Raw genomic sequence first — 22,488 nt, 5'->3', positions numbered from 1 at the left:
TTTTTAACAAATCGAAGAAAAGAACTTAATAACCTGTATGATTTTGACTCCACACTACTACAGAAAGGGGATACTACGTCGCCAAATTAACGTCGGTTTTTGACAAACCGACGTTATATGTCAATAAAATAAAGCAAAATTAATATATATTATTTATGACGTCGGTTCTTGACAAAACCCGACGTCATAAATATTTTTTAAAAAAATTAAAGACATATGACGTCGGTTTTTGAAAGAACTGACGTTGTATGTTATAAATAATTTATAATTAAAAAATTTAAAAACATATGGCGTCGATCCTTCTCCAGAACCGACGCCATATGTTATAAATAATTTATTTAAAAAACAAATTAAAGACATTTGGCGTCGGTTTTACCCAGAACCGACGCCATATGTTATAAATAATTTATTAATAAAATTTGGCGTCGGTTTTCCTTAGAACTGACGCATATGTTCTAAATAACGATATTTTTTATTTAACGCGGATCAGATATGTTCTCGCATCTCTCACTCCTTCATCCCTTTAGAGCAGCAAACTCCTTCATCCTTTCAGAGCAGCAAACAACTAGCAATACGTACAGCCACTCAAGACAGCGCAAACAATGAGGAATACATCGTCGAAAGCGGCAGCCTCCAAATCAGCGAACTTGACCACCTTCAACAGAGTAGATCGGCGTCGACAATGGTGTGAGCTCCCTGCGCTGGTTGTTTCTCCGGTCATCCTTCAAATACATAAATCTTCTTTCGACAATGGCGTGATGAGCTCTCTGCATTGGTTGTCTCTCTAGTCATGTACGTAAATCTTATTATTATTATTATTATTATTATTATTATTATTATTATTATTATTAGATAGATATGCAGTACATAGGTTATTATTATTATTATTATTAGATATGCATTACGTAGAACAATTTTTTTAATTTTTTCCATATGCATTACGTATTATTCTCCGATCGCCGCAACCGCTTCCTTTTACAATTTTTTTTTAATTAAAAATTGATACGACGTCGGTTTAAAAAAAAACCGACGTCGTATCGATTTTTTTTTAAAAATAGAGATACGACGTCGGTTTTTTGAAAAAATCGACGTCGTATCTCTATTTTTTTTTAAAAAAAAGACATACGAGGTCGGTTTTGTGTATGTACTTATTTAAAAAATTTAAAATAATATACGACGTCGGTTTTTTAAAACCGACGTCGTATAATTTATTTATAACGTCGGCTGGAACTACGTCGCAAAAAAATCGACGTCGTATGTCCAAAATAACCGACGTTAAAGGGTATTTTGATAGTAGTGCCAAGTTGGCGATCCCAATATTTATCCAAGCGCTCAGGTCATGAGACTTCCACAGGCAACTAAACACCCACCGTCCTCGCTCTTAGTTATAAACTTTCAAATTGACTACCCTTGATCCTTGGACTTTCATATTGTTACCCTCCATGATCAAAATTAATCACATATAGTTCTTCGAATATCAAATTTTAACCACACATTGTCCTTCCAAAAGGACCACAGCTGCCTGGTTAGTCTCTGGTGATATCATTTGAATTCACAGTCTATTGGTTTCTCTACCTGCCTTCCTCACCTCCGACGAGCTTTCTTCCTCTCCCTCGTTTACCATAACCTTTTCTGTTTTCCCTATTCATCAAGATGTACAATCCACATTCAGCGTACAAATTCTTCAGTTGTTTAGCAACCCAGAGTTTCTATTAGGGTAAGTCCGTAAGTATGTTTGTTAAGGTTTATACTTTATTTATTTATTTATTTTTGAGATAAGTTTATACTTTATTATTATTATTATTATTTTTTTTTAAATCTTCATTTCGTTTTACAGTTTTTCTCGATTAAAAGAGCATACCATTTTCATTTTCATTTTTCTTTTGTCAGTTTAATTATTTGCTTATATATATCCTCTGTTCTATCGCATTTAATTATTATGTCAGTTTTAATTATTTGCTGCCAAGTTATCGTATTTATGGTTCTACATTTCTTGGAGTGGTCGAAAGTCATTTATTTCTGCAAAGGTAAGAACAGAACATGGGTTTTGATTAATGAGTGTTTCAATTTCTAAGTATTCTGTTCTGGGGAAGCATCGGAGCTCTTGATGTTTGTAATGAAATAGAGAAAAGTGTTGCAAAAGTCAAATTCTCAATGAAGTAGATATGGAATTTGTAAATATTTGAGGATAATTTCTTAGACCAACTGACTGGTTGCTGTAAAGGTTATTTCAAAAAAAAAAAAGAAAAAAATATTGATGGTATTTGACTAATTACTAATTGTTCTTGGTCTATTGTTTAGGGTAAACAGTGTGATTTAGTGAATTCTGTTAGTCCAAGCATGGAGGTAGAGGGTAATCTTAGACAGCATGTGAGAAATCCATCAGTTATGGTGCTATGGGACCTCAGCAATAGGAAATGCTTTTCATTTATCTGTTGGACTATTACTAATTGTTCTTGGACTATTGTCTAGGGTAAACAGTGTGCTTTATTGAATTCTGTTAGTGCAAGTGTGGAGGTAGACATTACTTAAAATAAAGAATCTTAGACAGTACGTGAGAAATCAGTCAGTTATGGTGCTATGGGGTCTCAGCAATAGGAAATGATGTTCATTTATTTGTTGGACTGTTACTTTAGTGATATTTAATTATTTACTGTAAATGTGGCAAAAATAACTCCTGCTAAAGCAGATATATTCAACATGAAGAGCGGAGATTTATATAGACCATAGAGGAGGGCTAAGAACATGCACTGCTGATGTATTATGTGTAATTAATTTGATACTTTCTGGTTACTTGGCTAGAGTTTATAAGGAAAGTAATGACTCAACATTCATGGGCAGAATTGGGTTGTTTAGTAATTTTGAAAATAAACATGTGTTAAATTTGTAAGCCTGCATATTTCTAGGAGTGTTTTAGCTTTTCAGAGTTGGACACTTTAGCTTACCTAATGGCATATGAATACTAGGCTCTTTTAATACAATGTTGCTTATCATATCAATTTAGCCTCTCTCTCTCTAGGTTGATTTTATCTTCTCTCTTCACTTGCTCTTATACTTTAGATTCTACCTCTCAAGTGGGGGCTGACATTTCAATATCTGCCAAACCTACAAATCTTAAGTTCTTAGACCCTTAATTATCAATACATAATAACTTGAAGTATTTGAAAAGATGTTAAGGAGATCAACTAAAAGTTAAATAATGCACCTGGATTCTCTTTATTTTTCCATTTTATCACTTAAAACTTGTGATAAGAAATTGTAAGAGAAAACAGGCATATGGAGATCAATAGGTTGAGTGGGAGAGTGATTCTTGCAGAGTCCCAAGTCATTAGGGGTTTAGTTAAGATTCAAGGCTTTAGATTGCAGAAAATCACACCAGGCTTACTGCAGCAATTGGCTAGGCACCATGAACTTGGATTACAAAGAGAGGCAGAGAGTGATTTGGTTCTTCTTAATGGTTGTGGATTTGTTATAACATGAATTTGTTATAACATGAATTTGTTATAAAGAAGTTAATATTTGCATTGGTCAAAGTTGTTTCTTTTAACAATATGAAGGTATGATATTGAGAATAAAGGGGTTGTGCCAAATTTCCTTATTGCTCTATTTTTATTTTCAAATCTGATCATTTTGTAAATATTTTATAGTAGTTCTTGTGGGCTTTTCCTATTGCTTTGACTCTGTCTCTGTGCATATTATTTGCAAATTTGTTTTACCAAAACTAGCTGTTCTGAAAGAGAGGTCCTATATTGACTCCATCTCTGTGCATAAAACTATATCCTACAGTGAAAAAGAGTATTCCTACTCTACTTATGCTAAACTTGCTGTATCAATACTCTATGGCACTTATAGAGTTATAGCTTAAAGTTTTCTTAGAGTAGAACTAGTTTTGGAAGTTTTCAATGTAAAAAAAGTGTAAATGCTACAGTAAACCAATATACTTATTTTGCTGATATCATATAATCTTGCAAATTTAGCATACTGACTTGCTCTAGCTATGATATGGTAGATGCTGGTCTAAATTTTCAATATCATATCTGTTGCATTTCTGGCATTGGCTTGTTTTCAGTCCATTTAATAAGGTTGTTATGGCTGTTAGTTTCTAAGTGATAAAGTGATTAATCTATTGTGGTTTACCTCTTTCCCCCCTCCCCCCCTTTTTTCCTCGGTATTTTACATTGTATGTTGTCTTCCTTGATCATATAATCCTGTACATTTGCTTCTTTATTTCAAACTCATGAACTGATGAGTTATAATATGCCAGGTCAAAACTTGCAAATTAAACTTCCTTGTATTCCTTGCAAAGACTGGAAATGGCATATGAAATGCTCTGGGGCTAGCATGTTCTAAGCCTCTAGCAATATGAAAGAAGATTCAGGTTTCTGGGTGGAGGAAACTAAAGATCAGTTCTCCTTTCCATTAAAAAGAAAAAGGAGTTTTAAATCAAAAAAATTAGTATTTGTTGGATGGGGATCCAAACCTTTGATTGAATTTCTACAATCAATTGGTAGAGAAACTAGTAGAGAGTACTCTAGGCATGAGGTGAATGGCATTATCCTTGATTATGTAAATTCTAATAACCTTCTTAATCCACAAAAGAAGAAGAGAATAAATTCTAATAACCTTCTTAATCCACAAAAGAAGAAGAGAATCTTATGTGATGAAAGACTTAAGACTCTTTTTGGAAAGAAATCAATTCCTAGGATTAAGATTTATGATTTGTTGGAAGTGCACTTCATTGAGAATCGTGATGACTCAGACGAAGAGAACAGTTTAGCACAGGAGGATGCAGAAGAGGGGGATGGTTATTTGGTATCAAAGGAAAGGAAGACATCAATACCCCAAAAGAGGAAAGTCCAGGAGGCTCCAAAAAGCTGTTTTGCAGCACTGACTTCTCAAAATATTAAGCTTATTTATTTGAAAAGGACCTTACTTCAGAGTCTCTTGAAGAGCGATGAGAGATTTGAAGATAAAGTAGTGGGCAGCTTTGTGAGGATCAAATCTGATCCAAATGATTTCCTCCAGAAAAATTCTCACCAGCTTCAGCAAGTTACAGGTACTACTCTCAAAAGTTTATCATTGCAAAGGATTGCATATAATATGTGCATTTATGCTAGGTAAGCTCCTTCAAATACTTCACCAAGTGTAAGAATCACTTTCATTGTTCTATCAGCATGTGCATTGATACCCCCGCTATGATACAAAACAAGAAGTAAAACTTTTTTTTTTTTTTTTTTAAATCTATAATTTACATCAGAAATAAGGAGCAGGCACCCACAAGTTGGATATGAATTGCCATCCATACTAGTTAATTAGCTTTTTAGGGAACTATATTGCAAATGGCTTTGGGTATATGTGGTTTTTATTTTAGGTTTCACAGCCACATCGCTGAGTTTTAGAGGCTACATTTACGAATCTTATATAAAGCACATGCTTTGGCAAGGATGAAAGTTTTCTATTTTTTCAACAAGATTAAATTAATTTGCCTCTTCTGTTATAGTTTTATTATTTACGATTGTGGAACAAATGTATTCTCTCCATGTTGAGAGGTGTTGCTTTGGCATGATCTCCATGTTCTTTTAGTATTCCTTTAACCAGGTCACAGCCAAATAATTAAATATCTTAATTATGAATCTCCATGGCTGATCAAGAGACTGATTGTTCAAAAGTTTTACTTTCAGTTACATTCTCTTTATATCATTGTTGTTTCCAACTTTCCATATACTCTCTCTCTTTTTGCTGCTATTTCTTTTGGTGTTAATGTCAAATTCTTTTATAGGTGTCAAGAAGACATTTGGGTCTGGAGATGCTGGTATGGAAACTTACCTTCAGCTTTCAAATTGGACAAAAGATGTTCTCATATCTTCATTGTCGGATGATGACTTCTCAGAGGTAAAAAGCATATACTTTTTTTTTTTCTTTAAATTTAGTTTTTGTTCTCTAGGATATGGGAAATTGGTGCTAAAATTTGTGATTCTGAAGGTTTGTATCTTTTCCCACTCCGGTAAATGGTGGATGATAATTCTAAATCCAGTCTGACATAATTACATAAACATGTAAACGCCCAGCTATTTGAGAAGAAAAATTCTTTTTCTTGAATGTAAAAGGAGCAATGTACTGAAAATTCAATTGAACCTTAATAAATTCTGTTCATGCATGTGTAACTTTTAATTATAGATCAATCTTGGGATGTCTCCATTATTGACTTGTTCTATGGCCTCTCAAATAGGAGGGTTTTAATGGTCTTAAATATCAAAACTAGAACATGAAGCATATCACTTGGGTGCTGTTTATGGAAGGCTCCTTGCAAGATTCTTCTAGATTTTCTTTCTCCATCAATGACTTGTTCTTTGGCTTCTCAAAGTAGGGGGGATTTCCTTGTTTTAGATATCAAAAGCTGAAAATCTAGAACATCAAGCCTATCATAATTCATAACTTACTTTTAGACTTTAGTTTGTTCTCTTTAGTAATTATCTTGTCATATGTTTTTCAGGAAGAATGTGAGGATTTGCATGGAAGAGTAAAAGCTGGCCTGCTCAAGAGACTTACTGTTGTAAGATTATATAAACATCATTGGTCCTTCTATATTGATTCTAGGATTTGTTGGCAAGCAGTAATGGACAAATGGTGAAACTTCAGCGTTAAACATTTTAACTGAAAGTCTGAAACAAGACAATCTAGCATAATTTGTATACCCAACCTAGTCTAAGTTTTGTTTGTTTGTTTGTTTGTTTTTCTTTCCCCCTTCAACTTGCTGCTTCATACTTAAATCTGATTTAGCTGCAACTCATTGGCTATGGATTGTGAATTTGATGCTAATTTATTCTCCCTCTGTCCCAACTTAACTGGTCTAATGGGACTGGGCATGGAGTTCAGGATAGAAAGTCTAGATGAAATATAATGGTATCTAGGATAATATATTGTTTAAATTATTGTCTGAATGGTACTATGTTACTGATTAGGTGAAAAATATCACATCTAGTAGTGCTTATTGTTTGAACCAATTCAAACGTTTTTGTTATGTAAACTTTACCATAAGTGCTAGTAGGTTACATATTTTAGGGCTGATTTTAAAAAGAAAGTTACTTCTGGATAAGGAAAAAACAAAATGGTGACTGCACTGAAAAGCCAAAAATGAACTATTCTTAGCAGTTCTTAGTGTTTGTTCAAGTTTAGTAGGTATCATTTCTCCATATGGTCTTCTACCCAATTTTATCAATACTTTTCTTGTTCTTTGACCTCTAAAGTTCACCCTCCTCTATGTGAAGGATGTGCTTGCTGAAAGAAAATATCAATAAGATGCTAAGTGCAACAAAATGAGTGATTCTCTCTCTTCATGTATTGTCTCCTCTAGGCTTTAACTAATAATTCTTGAACTTGCCCACAAGTTTTTCTTTTCCTTGCTTCTTATTTTGTCAAGTAATAGTGCATCCTATGCTTATAAATTCAATGCCTTAGGCAAGGGAGGGTAAATTCATTCAATCATACATGCTGTTTTTTAAAGCAATTTAGTTTTGAAGGACAATATTTGATCCAAGCGTCTATCCAACATTATTTCCTTCTTCTGACAGATTTTTACTTTACGGGCTTTTAAACCTTTGATAGTTTTCCTAAATGATGAAGCACAATTGGTTATACATTATCTGTATTAGATCTTATATTCAGTGATAACAATTCTGTCTGTGGCATTTGCAGAGTCTTTCACTAAGCTTGACTTTTTGACAGGTGGAGCTAGAATTAAAGGCCCATGTTCTACATGAGGATATGACCGAACATGTATGCGTTTCTTTTTCTTTCTTTCCATTTAAAAAAAAAAATTATATCGTCAAGATAAAAGTTTAACAAAATGTATGGATTCTTTCATATTAATCCTTCCTTTTCATCTCAAGCATGCCCTTTGGCAATTACATATATTCTCTTATTTTAATGGTAGGGGACTTTGTTATTAAATGACATGGCTACCTACAATTCTTAACCTCACGTGATGTTAGGATCTAGAATCTAAGTTCATATGCCAAATTGTTCTGCTTTATTGAAAATGCTAAATGTCCATTTCATCGAGTTTTTTTCATTTGAAACTAAAAAATCCCCCACTAACATTTGTAGAGGAGCTTCGGATGAGGTTATTAGCACTTATTTTGAATATGTTGGTAAAACTTGGGAGTATGGAGTTATGCCTATTCTGAATTTCTGTTGCTTTGATATGTTAATGGATGGGAAGCTCCACTATACATGCTATAACGAGATATGGATGGTTTTGTTGGACGACAATATTATAGAAGGAAGACAACAACAGTAGATACTGCTTAGCTTAACCAATTAGTGTTCTATTTTGTTTTCTTTATTAGTTTTATTTTGTTTCCTTTAATTGTTAGATTTTTTTTTTCTATTCAGTAGAATTCTTTATTTGGTTAGGATACTATAATTTAGGATCTCTTACCCTGGTTACTAGCTAGCCTATAAAAGGGGTTTTTGTATTCAATAAAGAAAATTATTTCTTTCAAAAGGCAGCATAGTGGGTGGCTCGGTCAAGAATGAGTCTGCCTCTCCAAAATTCATTATAGATCCAAAGAAGGTTTCTTCTTACTTCTTAGTCTAGACCTATGACTAGATTCTAAACTAATGGTGTATTAAAAGAACATACAGTATAAATGAACTCTATATTCTTATGTTCTTCACAGATTGAAGCCTGATTGGTTTTATTAAAGAATCTATTATGGACCATTTGGTTCACAGAAAGAAATAGAGAAAGGAACAAAATAAGAATGCTATTCTATCCTGCAAAACAGAGTACACACACTGCAAGATGTCATTCTATCCTTGACCTATTCTAGGAACCAAGCGTGCTTGTTAGGTTTTGGGGTTCCTAGAGGACTATGGAGGGGGGAATTTGTTGTAGAATGTGTGAAATTTTGACATTATTTGATCTGTGTGGTTGCTATGCATCTTTCATGGGATAGAGTGGTTCTTTTGACAACTTCATGGGAAAGGGCTGCCAATAATTCTCAAAGAATGTCTTTTCAAGATGTGCAGAGAGAATTGGTTAATTTGAGTTCTTTATTTTGGTAGTTTTTACTTTTCTTACCGCTTTTTTAGATGGCTTCTTGTTCATACAATTTACAGAATTATAGTGCTTCATCACCTATTTGATAATAAATATTTATTTTCATGTCCATAGCAAAGAATAAATGGAAATTCTTAATTTTCTATATCATTGTCACTAATGCTTTTATTTTTACAAATCATACTTTAGTAAAGGACATCTAATATGTGGACCTGCTTGGTGCCTTTTGTGAATAAAAGATGTACTTTTCAGAAAAAGTGTGATGGAGGAGATGTTTATATGCTTAATCTCTTCTCTGAATTGTGAATCTAATTTTGTCTGGGCAAAAGAGCTGGCAGCAACGCACTAGCGCATGAATGAAACAGAGATTTTTGAACCATTTTCATAAACCAGAAATTCCCCTTTGAATAACCAATTAACGATTTGAGCAATAATCAACTGCTCCATGGTCCATGATGAAAAACCAGTAGAGCCTAGCCAAAAATGACACACTATTCACCTTAAAAGGCACTAGCAAATATCTTTGTGGGTCATGTTGTACAAAGCTTTTCACTTCCTTTCTAAAGAGGCTTCCTATTATTTCATTAATCAGATTATGCCTTTCAGTTCTATTATTTGTTGATATGAATTCTCTCCTTCTGGTTCTGATCTTTCCTTTAAACATGCAATGCTTTTTTTTATTTTTTTTTATTTTTTTTTATTTTACAGTGGATTGACAAAGAAATCAAAATGTTACAAAGGCGCATCGATCATGCGAATGAAAAGGGATGGCGGAGAGAATATCCTTTGCAATGTCAAAGTCTTTCAAATTGCAAGTTAGACTTTTTTTTTTTTTTTTTTTTTTTCCTGTATTCATCTGGTACTTGCAATGATAACAACTATTATAAGTATGATGAGTGATGACTACAGATAATGTTAGAAGATTCATCCATAAATGTTATGATATCTAGTCATATATACTTTTAATGAAGTTCATAGGACCTAAATGGAAAGCCATGAGACAGCAGGATTATGATGTGTTATGTTCAATGTGAGGTGTCCTGTACCTAAGGTCACTAGTGTAACCCTTATCTTATTCTAATGTGTCTCCCAACAAAACAACTACCTAAAAAATAAAAAAATTCTTAACCCCCTGAACAAAGCCTCAAGATGCTATTGACCTCCAAGGTAAATCAAGGATTCATATGAACCTTATCTACCTGATTTTTAGTTTTTATAATTTAAGTCTTTGGTGATTTCTCGAATGCATGGTTAAGGCCATGATGTTCAAAACCATATGTTGAGATTTCTTTTGCTTTTTGAGGTGGTGATGTTGCCTATACTTGAACAAGTAACTATATTTAATTATAGGGTTAATTTCACTTTTGGTCCTATGACTATTGGGGTCTTGTTAATTTTAATCCACGACATTCAAAACTGTCAATTTAGTACCTTAACTATTCAATTTTTATCAATTTTGGTCACTCTGGCCAAATTGCTGGCCAAAACTCACTGAAAAATATTAATAGGTAAAAGAATGAGGGTATTTTCATCTCTGAAGAAGGTGTTGGTAAATCTGAAAATTTACCTCATTATTTTACATATTAATATTTTCCGGTGAGTTTTGGCCGGCAATTTGGCCGGAATGACCAAAATTGATAAAAATTGAATAATTAAGGTACTAATTTGACAGTTTTGAAAGTTGTGGATTGAAATTAACAAGACCCCAATAGTCATACGACCAAAAGTGAAATTAACTCTTAATTATATGTTCTTTTTCATTCGTTTTTAAATTCTATGTAGCATTTGGATTGACTAGAGAGATACAATGAAAATTGCCTTTCTAGTGTTTGAAGTATCTGTTTAACAAGAAGCTGCTTGGGTCTAAGAGCATTACTTTGATAAATTCTTTGATCCAAAAAGGTGTCAATTGTCCCCTTCAGTTGATGCTTCTATGAATAAAGTTAGAAAACTTGTAGAAGCATGAACCATCATGATTTCCTTTACCTGCTCTAGAGTTCACATTGTATGAGTACTTGCAGAAAAGGCAGCTGCTCATGACAAAAAGTGAGCAAGAAAGATTGTTGTCAGAGAAGCCAAAGGTAGTAGCTGAAGAACTAGAACCTGAAGCCACAAAGGCAGGTGCTTCAGAAAGAGATGAAGAAAAAAGTGGCTCTCCAGAACCTGAGCAGACTAGACTTTTTGGTGAGAATCTAAAGGTAGAAGCTAAAGAACCAGAAAAGGAAACTATGCCGTTGGATGCTCCAGAAGAACCAGAAAAGGAAACAATGCCTTTGGATGCTCCAGAAAAACCCGGAAAGGAAACTATGCATTTGGATGCTCCAGAAAAACGCGAAAAGGAAACTATGCCATTGGATGCTTCAAAAGAAGTGGGAGCAGTCAAGTGCTTCACAGGATCTACTCTTAGGGGGCCTTCTGATTTACTTGCTGCAGGTATTTATATGAATCCACCTTTTGCATTAATTAATTGGGTAAAGTGGTGTGATGCGATATGCTATTAAGAAATTGCCCATTTGTTTCGGTGTTTATCTAGCAAAATTGCTCATTTGTTTCAGTGTTTATCTAGCAATTAAATGTGGTCTGCAAGCATTTATTTGCGTGTATTACATAGTACTCTATGTATTACTATTATTTGTTGAATTTAAGGATTTTAATTTAAATAGAATTATTTGACGATCTGACAAATGCGCTAAAATGGTTAACTAATCATCGCCTTCTGGTATAGTGATTTTAAATGGAAAGCTTGTAATTGGTATAGTGATTTTAATTTTTAAACACCCTCATGCAGTTTACTCTTTTTAATGCTAAAAAGTTAAACTTTTATAATGTTAGCTAAATATAATTATATATTCGTGTATATAAAATAACAAAGATGAGAAAGTAATAAATTCTCCTTCCATAATAGAATTTGTAATACATTAGGTCTCTTTAAATTCTACCACTAATATTGTAATATGTTTTTTTTTTGAATACTACTAACTCTATTACAATGCAGTATCTGTTCATAACTACTTTCTCAACCTATTGAAGCAAAAGAGTAAGCATTGCCCCCACTAAGGCTCGAACCCACCACCTCCCGTATAAAGGGAAGGGTTTGATGCCACTGGACTACAAGGTCCTTGGCAATATTGTAATATGTTAGAATATGATAATAAGATTAAGGGTAATATAAAATGCAAGTTCGAACTCAACTTTAAATATGATTAAAATTTGTAATAGTGAAGATTGTTTGAAATAGTATTGTTATTAATTAATATTCATTTAGTATATTAATTTATAAATAAAACTTGTAGGTGAGAAAGTTAGATTTGAAGTTTGTTTACGAACGTTGGACAACTCTTTGGTGAGGTAAGATCTTTTTCTAAATATTTTTTTTACAAGCTTTTGGCTTTTCCTTGTGCATCCGGTGACTAATCACAATGTAGTCCGTGTTTATTTATGCTTTCGACTTTTTCTTGTGCATCCGTGATTAGCTACACTGTGGTCTATGCTTAAATTATTTTTGTTGTAATTGAAGAAATATAAGAGGTTGATTATGTAAAGTTCAGGGTGCCGGTGTTCCGATGTAGATGAGTAGATGACAAACATGGTGTAAAAGTTGATGAGTTAAGATTTACGCTTGTAGATCTTAATCGGGAAGGTCACAAAAATGTGCAATTCATAATGACATCCCAAGGAAAACAAGTATTTTATGTTAGTCATCTTTGTGATAAAAAATGGTTAATTGTTCTTCGTGGGAAGAGACAATTACTAGAGATGAGAATGAAGATGCTGGTTTTGATGTTGAGTAAATACCACCATTTTCTTCAAATTTATTGCTGGTTATTGTAGATAATGAGATAGATGAAGTGCATGCATCATGAGATGATCATCATGAAGGGATATGGAAATATTTATTATTTCATGTAATGCTTTAAGTTCTTATTGTGTTTTAAAGTTTTCTTTTTGTAATACTTATATATATTTTCATTTTCTAATAATTTTTTTTAAACAGGCATATGGATTCATCAAAAGATCCTACTGATAATAGTACTACCCAGGGTACTGGTTCTACTCAAGATAGTGATACTATTAAGACGAGAGGTGCGACTCATATGAAAAAAGTCATTCAAGGGCGTGTAACTTCAGGAAAGAAGGTAGTTCAATTTGATGGAGGGCATCCTGTTGGGTTAATTGGCGCGGAATTTAAAAGTTATGTTGCATTAGCAGCACGTGTTAACATTCAGATCACAATAGAGTCATGGCTTAAGGTCCCAGACGAGACTAAGGACCTTATTTGGGAAGATATTCTGGTAACCTTTTTTGAGATTTAGATTATATATAAAAAATATTAATATAATTGTATTTTTACTAATAAATAATCTTTTCTTGCAGAGTATTTACGATATTCCCAACACAAATATTATGAAGGAGCGTTGGATACAATATGTGGGTCAACGATGGAAAGATTTTAAAACAAAATTGGTCAGCAAGTATATATATGGTACTTTGTCACATAAGAACCCATGTGAAAAATACTCATTCCTTGATCAAGAGACATGGAATGAGTTTGTTAAGCTTCATACAGGTCCAGAATATGAGGTATCATTATTCTATTATCAATTATTAACTCAAATATATTAATTATGTATTACTACTTAATGTTTTCTTTTTATGTAGGCAAAAAGAAAAAAACATCAAGAAATACAAGCTAAGAATGTTCATCCACATAGTTTATCTCGAGGAGGTTATCAGAGATTGAAAAAAGTTATGATGGATGAGAAGATGAAAGAACAACAAGAAATTGTAGATTCAGATCCATCACATACAATTAGTCCTCCATCTCCATGTAGACACGAAAAATGGAAGAGGGCAAGAATTGATAAGTCGGGAAATTTTCGCACTGAAGCGACTAGAATTGTCGCAGAAAAAATGGTAAGTTATAATTTTCTATGTTAATAGGTATGTTGAACAAATTTGACAAAATATAATAGTAATTATTATTGAATATTATTTATAAATGCTAGGATTCGCTCGAGTTGCAAGCTTCTCAAGGAGAATTCGTTGCGTCAGGAAGACATGATATATTGTCTGTTGCGCTAGGTACTGATGAGCATCCTGGGCGTGTTAGAGGCATGGGAAGAGGACATGGCATTAAAAGTGTATTTGGTCATGCAAAACGTCCGCCTCAAATGCCTACAGAAGCAGTTAAACAAATGGTTGATTCTGCTGTTGCTGCTGTTGAAGCACGATTTGAAACACGGATTGCTGAGATGATGAAACAATTTAGTAATATGCAGACTCCTCTTCAGCAGGCTGCACAATCAAGGCAAGAGGATGACATATGTGAGCATGTTGTGGCACAAGATGACAGTCAAAAATCTAGTTCCCCAGATCCTTTTGTTGATTTACCTACTGTAAGTAATTGTTTATAGTTAATAATATTATTATTATTTATTAAAAAAAAATTCTATGATTCTTCATTAATTAATGCAGTTAGGAGCACGATGTCAATTGTACTTGGAAGACCCCATTAGACATCTAGTCGGATTTGGGATAGCTTACACTGGTGGACAAGTTAATGGCGTTGCACTAAATGCAAATCAAGTGAAGGTGTGCGTAGACAAAATCATTGATTCAACTGCAAATGTACCATTCCCCACTAGTGAAGTTCAGCTTTTAGATGCTGCATTTCAACACTTTATTGTTTGGCCAAAGAACCTGGTAGAGTTATGTACTCAAGCTGATAAGGTATGTACGATATAAATATTTGTATTTTAAAATAGTATATAATTTACTTTTTAAAAAATAATAATTGTTATTTATATTAAAATGCACAGTTAAAAGGAAAGACCAAATTGACTTTTGAATCTGTTGTGGAATCTCATCATCATGAATTGACTTTAGCCGATCCGAATTCTTTGAGTAATACATGCAAAAAGGTATACAAAATTGCATGTAGCCTTGAACACAATCTTGTGATGCATATGCCTCGTGGTGTTGTGGGCAACATTGATTATGAGTTACAGCTTGAGAGTTTGGAGATCATGCGCTTCTTGAATATGGAGACTTTAGATATTTCTCTTTTTCAGTTCTTTATAAGGTAATATGTTTTTAGTATTATTTGTTCATAATAGTTTTAATTTTATTTATCATAATTATTGTTAATTTATATGATTGGTTTTGATTGTGAATAGGAGTATTTATAAAGATTTTGGTTTGGCATCAAAATCTATGTATGGCTTTTTAGATCCAAATTTGATTCAACCGAAAATGATGACTAGAGATGAGAGGATAACGTATATAAATGACACCATGCAATATGGGAAAAAAAATTGCTATTTAGCCCCATATGTTTTCAAGTAAGCATTGATTATGTTTTAAATACAATATCTTTTATATAATATATACTATAAACTAATAAAATTCTTATTTGTAGTGGACATTGGGTGTTGATTGCGATTTGTCCCCTATTGTATGAAATCTATTGGTTTGATTCCATTGGTCGTGAGCCATGTGAGGATATTAAAGAGATAATTGAAACGTATGTAAATTTATAAATATAATTAATAGTTATTATTAATATAGTGATGTCAAGTATTTATGTATGTTTTATGTCTTATATTAATAGATGTGTGAAGACAACAAACATATTAAGTCGAAAGAAAGCAAGTCGTCAACCAAAATCGATTATATGTTCGGTAAGTACATATATTTTATTGTTTTTTATTAAAAAATCTTAATTATATTTTTTACTTCAAATGTAGTGTGCTATACAAAGAAGAACTACTGAATGTGGATATTATGTGATGAAATTTATGCTGGAAATTATTTCCTCGGTAGCATACAAGAGAATGGATAAGGCAAGTAATTTAATAAAGTATCTTTCTCCATTTTTTTTTAAATACAAACTTATTAATTATTTATCTCTTTTAAACTTTGTAGAATTTGGAGAGACAAGGGAGATTGCCCTACAATCAACAAGATATTGATGAAGTTAGAGACATATGGTGCAAGTTTTTTATTGATGAATGGGTTGATAAATTACTTCTTTAATTTGATAAATTGTGAGATTTATGTTAAATACTTGTTAATAATTGTAGTTTCAAAGTAGTATTAATAATTGTAGAATTTATTTGTTTGATTAGTTGTGATATTTATTAGTTTGATTAATTGAGAAATTTATTAGTTTGATCAATTTTGAAATTTTGAATGTTAATTTGCCGCACAGGTTCTGAAATGTAATGTGAATTATAAAATTGCTGCACATGTTAGGTGGAAATCGTATAATAAATTTAATAATTAGAAAAATATAAATGACGTCAGTTTTTTTCACAAGCTGACGTCGTTTATATTTTCAAAAAAAAAAAAATATCACTTACGGTGTCGATTATTTTGGTCGGTTACATAATTGACCGAAAAACCTATTAAAAATTTTTACCATTATAATCGATCGAAATCGACCGAAGTATATAGCACTATCGACAGAAAAATCGATCGTTGATTTTGCTCGGTTATACCGGTTATCGAAAAATCGATAGATTTTTCAAACACATAATGAACATAAAATATTTCGAACACTCCAAATATTTTAAACATAGTGTACAGAAATTTACATAAAATCTAATAAAATTACATAAAAGTTTCTATGGCTGCTAAGTGTTTATCAACTAAAGTATAGAAAATCGGATAAAATGACAAAGAAAAATACGCAAGTGAATGCTTTCCAAATGCTGCTAGAAGTAAATTCTACACTCTACAAATGTTTATACCTGTAGGTTTAACAATTTCAAGCCCTGAACAACAAACTTCTTGTAATTCTATATTTCTATTGCAGCAACCCAGCAACACATAAGCCGTGGGCAGAGAAACCGGAGACGAAGGAGAAGTGTCGACTGTGGAGTGTGTAGGCTGTGAGCGTGACAGACTAAGGGGCAGTGGGCTGTGAGCGTGAGGCGGTGAGGGGCAGAGTCACAGAGAGACCGGAGAACCGTCGTGCGTCGTTTGAGGCTGTGGAGTGTCAGTCACTATTTTGTGTTTTCTATTTTGTATTGGGCTTGGGATATTGGTATTTCATATTTGGATAGGCATTGGCAGAATGAACTCCCTGTATTGGCCCCATTTTGAATATATATATATGAGATATATCGGTTAACCGACCGAAACCGATACTCAATAACCATAAAATAATCGAAATAGCAAAAATTAAATTTTTTTTAGATCAATAACCGAAACCGACTGAAAACCAATTTTTTTTGGTTGGTTCGGTTATTGGTTATCGGTTATCGGGAGATTAACCGATATTTTGCTCACCCCTAATCATTTATACACAATGTCTGCTAGATTGGTGTCGAATTTTAACCAATGTTTAAAGTGCTAAAAAAATCGATGTTAAAGGTGTTTTTTGTAGTAGTCATGTTTTACTTGAAATGAGCAATTTGAAGGAAGAAAATACTCGCCTTCAAGAAGAGTGTAAAGCAAGAGAGGCTAGAGAACATAATCTAAGGGCTACTACCATTGCTACGTTTACAAATTCATCCAAAATCATGGATAAAATGGTAAGCATGCAAAAACGCTTGAGAGATAGCGCCGATTTGGGCTTATGATTCTACGTGTTCTCAAGCCCCTCACCTCTTGTTCTATTTTCATAACTTGTTTACTTGATTACAAACAATACTAACTCTGTAGGTAGTTCGAATTGATGTTACAATGTGTTTCATCAATAATTTTCATATCCATTTTGCACTTGTTGATTTTCACGTTCATATTTTTAGAATTAGTAAGATTGCGTGTAGTACTTGATTTGTGTGTGTGTGTACGTTTTTTTTTTTTTGTTTAAATTTTTTTATTGAATTGATATTAACCTTCGAGTTAAATTGTTTTCCACTTTGTGCATTTTTTTTTAAATAATGACTACATCATATATACCAAGTATTTTTGCTTTGAAGGTTGATGTTGGCCTGTAATCTAAGTAGGTTGAGTCTAGAAGATGAAATGAATTGTAAATTTATATTAGTTCTAATATATTTAGTGAATGCACAACAAATATTTTACATACAGGATAAATGAATGAATGCACAACAAATATTTTCTTCATTTTCTAGGTTTGCAAAATTGATTGCAGCATTGTTGTAGTATCGACATCTTTTCAATGCATCAAGGGTGTTACAATGTTCTATTGCACTACATTGACAGCTTTAATAATGAGTTTTAAATGTATCTACGTAAGAAAATGATATAATTAACACAACATAAAAACATACTAGTCCTTTAGGTGTTCTGTTCGAGGTTCATTTGGTTCAATATTATTGTTGAATGAGTTATTGTGGATAAAGAAATCCTAATTTAAGGAATATGATTAGACAAATAGTACAAATTTGAACATTTTAAATATGATTTAGTTCAAAGATATTACGAGATAATTTCTCGCTTCAATTTATTAGGTTATTTGAATACTCTCATTGTCGACAAATCCCCTAAGTAGTTAATATGATTGGCTTCAAACTAATTTTTTCATGGTATTAATAAAATACTTGGTAAATAAATATATAACATTATTTTGTATATAATTGTTGATTTTACTGTTGTGAGATAACCGTTCGATTAGCCAATACTACACGTAGAACTCTAGGAAAATAATGAATAACACAAGAATAATTGGACAAATTACGCTTGCGTTAAAATTGGAACTCTTATACAAGATTGATAGGTCTTGAATATGAAATAAGGATGAAACTTAACAAATTGATCATTAGTCACTTGAGGGATTGATCTATAAAAAACTGAGTCACCTTTATTTTCATTATTAATGGATTTATATGATAAAAGATCATATCTATAGCATTTTTAAAAATTTATCTTTTTGATTTGATAATGATTTAAAAAAAAAAATTGAGACCTACAATATCAATTCACCCTATTTCGCCATTTTTGTTTTTGTGACGTTAATCTAGACCAGATAATCTGAGATAAATTGTATTGATAATTCCCTCTTAACCAATTTTTCCATTGACCCGTTATAGAACGCTGAAATTTCTTATGTATTACTTCAGACTAAAATATTCTTTGTGTTCAAAAGGAGTCTTTCATTTGAGTTTTAGGGAAGAAAGACGTTTCATGTTGTTGAAGAACATATCTTAATTTAGACAAGTTAACAATCCCGGTTTGTGATATTTTGTAAAATACATATGCTTGTGACAAGTTGGATAAATCACAAAAAATTTCTGAATTTTTTTTAGAACTACTATAAGTTTTTATATTTGAAATAAAGTGAATTGTATTTTTAGTTTTTTTATTATTTATTATTTATTTGTTTCATTCTTGGAAATATATTTTTCAATCAAATTTTTTCTCGATTCAACAAAGAGTTGTGTATTCGTTTGGCAAATATGAATAGTAGATAAACAAATATCGTTATATATTCTTTGAATGAACAACTCTAATCTACAACTTTTTTTGTAAGTACTAATATCTAGTTCTAGAGTTACTTTTTTTTTCTCTTCGGTAATTCTTTCTATTTGATTTTTGATTGTACTTGTTCTATCAGTCATATCTTGCATTTTAGTTTCTATCAGTGAAGAATTTGTCCAATCTGGAATTTGAAGTTGACTAAAAGATTCATTAATTATTGGTTGATTATTCTAGAATCTTTTTCTTTTTCCATTTCACCTATTTTTCTCGATCTAAATAATAAAATTGGTTTACCCTTAGAGAGGTCTTTTTCTATAAACGGAAGATTTTGATTTGTGGTTCTTGTTTCTTTTGAAACTTTTTTTAAATGATTTTATTATTATTTTTTTAAAAACGCTTTCAGTTGTAACCTTTTCATATTTTCCAATTTTTTTTCGAGTTACTTTAAAGTGGGCTAAAAAAAGGAAGGTGTTTTTCGGGGGAGAGCCAAAAGGCAGTTCTGTTTCCCTTCCAAAAATTGTAGTCCCAATTGGAGTCTGATTACTGCTGGGATTGATCTCTTCCTCTTCTTCTTTATCAATTGGATCAATTAATTGAAAATTATTAGTCCCAATTCGAGTCTTTTGATTACTGCTGGGATTTACCGCGACCCAGGATTCAATAGCCACTTTTTTTCTAAGATCAAAATAGATATTTTCCCAATTAAAATATTTTCTATTAAGATTTTTTTCTATATATGGAATATATACCCTTTCTATTCTTCCTATAAAAATATTGATAGGGATACTTCCTGTTATCGCAAACAAGGAGTTTTGCGACATGTTGTAATTATCAGAAACCGCTTGCCTTTTAGTTACTTGAGGGATTGATCTATAAAAAACCGAGTCACCTTTATTTTCATTATTAATGGATTTATATGATAAAAGATCATATCTATAGCATTTTTGAAAATTATCTTTTTGATTTGATAATGAGTTAGGACCCTTTTTTTTCTTGTAATGACTTAATTGGTATTTTCCACATGAATTCCATTTTTTTAAATCTTTTTTTTGAGACCTACAATATCGATTCACCCTATTTCGCCATTTTTGTTTTTGTGACATTAAGCTAGACCAGATAATCTGAGATAAATCGTATTGATAATTCCCTCTTAACCAATTTTTCCATTGACTCGTTATAGACCGCTGAAGTTTCTTATGTATTACTTCAGACTGAAATATTCCTTGTGTTCGAAAGGAGTCTTTCATTTGAGTTTTAAGGAAGAAAGATGTTCCATGATGTTGAAGAACGGATCTTAATTTAGACAAGTTAACAACCCCGGTTTGCGATATTTTGTAAAATACATATGCTTGTGACAAGTTGGATAAATCACAAAAAATTTCTGAATTTTTCTTACAACTATTATAAGTTTTTATATTTGAAATAAAGTGAATTGTATTTTTAGTTTTTTTATTAATTATTTTTTTATTTGTTTCATTCTTGGAAATATATTTTTCAATCAAATTTTTTGTCGATTCAACAAAGAGTTGTGTATTCGTTTGGCAAATATGAATAGTAGATAAACAAATATCGTTATATATTCTTTGAATGAAAAATTTTCTAAAATAATGAAATTTACATATTATGTTTTTTAGTTTTACTATTTGCCAAATCTTTTTTGACAACTCTAATCTACAACTTTTTTTGTAAGTACTAATATCTAGTTCTAGAGTTACTTTTTTTTTCTCTTCGGTAATTCTTTCTATTTGATTTTTGATTGTACTTGTTCTATCAGTCATATCTTGCATTTTAGTTTCTATCAGTGAAGAATTTGTCCAATCTGGAATTTGAATTTTTTGAATTTGACTAAAAGATTCATTAATTATCTGGTTGCTTATTCTAGAATCTTTTTCTTTTTCCATTCCACCTATTTCTCTCGATCTAAATAATAAAATTGGTTTACCCTTGGAGAGGTCTTTTTCTATAAACGGAAGATTTTGGTTTGTTGTTCTTGTTTCTTTTGAAACTTTTTTAAATAATTTTATTATTATTTTTTTTAAAACGCTTTCAGCTGTAACCTTTTCATATTTTCCAATTTTTTTTTCGAGTTCCTTTAAAATGGGCTCAAAAAAGGAAGGTGTTTTTCGGGGAGAGCCAAAAGGCAGTTCTGTTTCCCTTCCAAAAATTGTTAAAAAACAAACGTCATCACGAGAAGTTAGCGGTTTAGATGTGTGCCAAGGTTTCAGATGGAAAGGATATACAATCTTGATCTGAATACCTTGTGTCAACCAATTTTCCGGAAATTCTGTTTCGGATAACGGATTACCAGTATAAGTGCACCTAATATGCTTTTCTCTATTCCATTCCTCGAAATCTTCAGACCATTCAGGAATTTGCAATAATAGCATACGTCCAAGATTTTTACCGATTATCAATGAAGGTAATATAAGATTTTTTCTAAGACTTGATTGGGCTATTAAAATGCAACCCCTTAACATTTGGGTAATTTCAAAAGTATCCCAGGCTTCCCCTATCTCTAATCGCTTTTTTTCCTTTACTCGGTCGTTTTTCTTTTTAGATTCTCTTTTTGGTTTTTCTTCTCTTTTTGTTTGTTCGTCTGTAGACTCTAAAATCCTGAACCCTTTTCCCGCCGACCAATTTCTAAAAATTCGGTTCAGTTGAACCGGGCGGGGGATAGCAAAAGAAAAAAGTTTTTGTTTTTTTATCCTGTCAAAAAAAAGGGGGGAATGTGCATTTGCTTGAAACAGTTTCTCAATAACAATTTTACGCCTTTGAGTTCGCATAGAGCCTTTGATTAAGCCGTGCTTAAAATCGGGTTGGTGTGCATAACGCATCAAAACAAGCCCCTTCTCTTCATCTTCTTTAGCCTCTTCTTCTGGGGTTTTAGTCTTGGTTTCTTTATTCACAGTATCAGTCTCTTTGCTAGCATTAGCGTTTCTTTATTCTACGTATCAGTCTCTTTGCTAGCATTAGTCTTGGTTTCTTTATCAACAGTATCAGTCTCTTTGCTAGCATTAGTCTTGGTTTCTTTATCA

At 32.2% G+C, this 22,488-nt stretch overlaps 1 protein-coding gene across 5 annotated transcripts; it reads left to right on the top strand.

Moving 5' to 3' along the window:
- Positions 1-1,550: 1,550 nt before the first annotated feature.
- On the top strand, positions 1,551-16,190 carry LOC116029966. 5 transcript variants are annotated; one of them, XM_031272023.1, is made up of 20 exons: positions 1,551-1,717; positions 4,265-4,570; positions 4,613-5,056; positions 5,780-5,892; positions 6,494-6,553; positions 7,726-7,776; positions 9,773-9,843; positions 11,067-11,497; positions 12,358-12,412; positions 13,059-13,356; positions 13,439-13,645; positions 13,724-13,978; positions 14,071-14,460; positions 14,540-14,794; positions 14,884-15,146; positions 15,241-15,405; positions 15,483-15,587; positions 15,675-15,744; positions 15,811-15,906; positions 15,989-16,190. In XM_031272023.1, exons 2-20 carry the CDS (start codon positions 4,363-4,365, stop codon positions 16,097-16,099), a joined length of 3,648 nt encoding a protein of 1,215 aa, XP_031127883.1. In that variant the 5' UTR covers positions 1,551-1,717; positions 4,265-4,362; the 3' UTR covers positions 16,100-16,190. The 5 variants fall into 5 exon arrangements, with proteins under 5 accessions (XP_031127883.1, XP_031127881.1, XP_031127884.1 ...); XM_031272021.1 differs by having other exon boundaries at positions 4,265-5,056; XM_031272022.1 differs by lacking the exon at positions 1,551-1,717 and adding an exon at positions 1,903-2,027 and having other exon boundaries at positions 4,265-5,056.
- The last annotated feature ends 6,298 nt before the right edge of the window (positions 16,191-22,488 follow it).

The sequence above is a fragment of the Ipomoea triloba genome, chromosome 9 (assembly GCF_003576645.1).
Source record: "Ipomoea triloba cultivar NCNSP0323 chromosome 9, ASM357664v1".
NCBI lineage: Eukaryota > Viridiplantae > Streptophyta > Magnoliopsida > Solanales > Convolvulaceae > Ipomoea > Ipomoea triloba.
The sequence above is the reverse complement of the archived record's forward strand: the minus strand, read 5'-3'. Positions and strand labels throughout refer to the sequence as shown.

What these genes read in the sequence shown, in the direction of transcription:
- LOC116029966 (XM_031272021.1), top strand. Translation starts at nt 4,363, where the DNA reads ATGAAAGAAGATTCAGGTTTCTGGGTGGAGGAAACTAAAGATCAGTTC. An exon ending in TGCTCAAGAGACTTACTGTT is followed by an intron (nt 6,554 to 7,725) that starts GTAAGATTATAT and finishes ACTTTTTGACAG; the next exon opens with GTGGAGCTAGAATTAAAGGC. An exon ending in GAATTGTCGCAGAAAAAATG is followed by an intron (nt 13,979 to 14,070) that starts GTAAGTTATAAT and finishes TATAAATGCTAG; the next exon opens with GATTCGCTCGAGTTGCAAGC.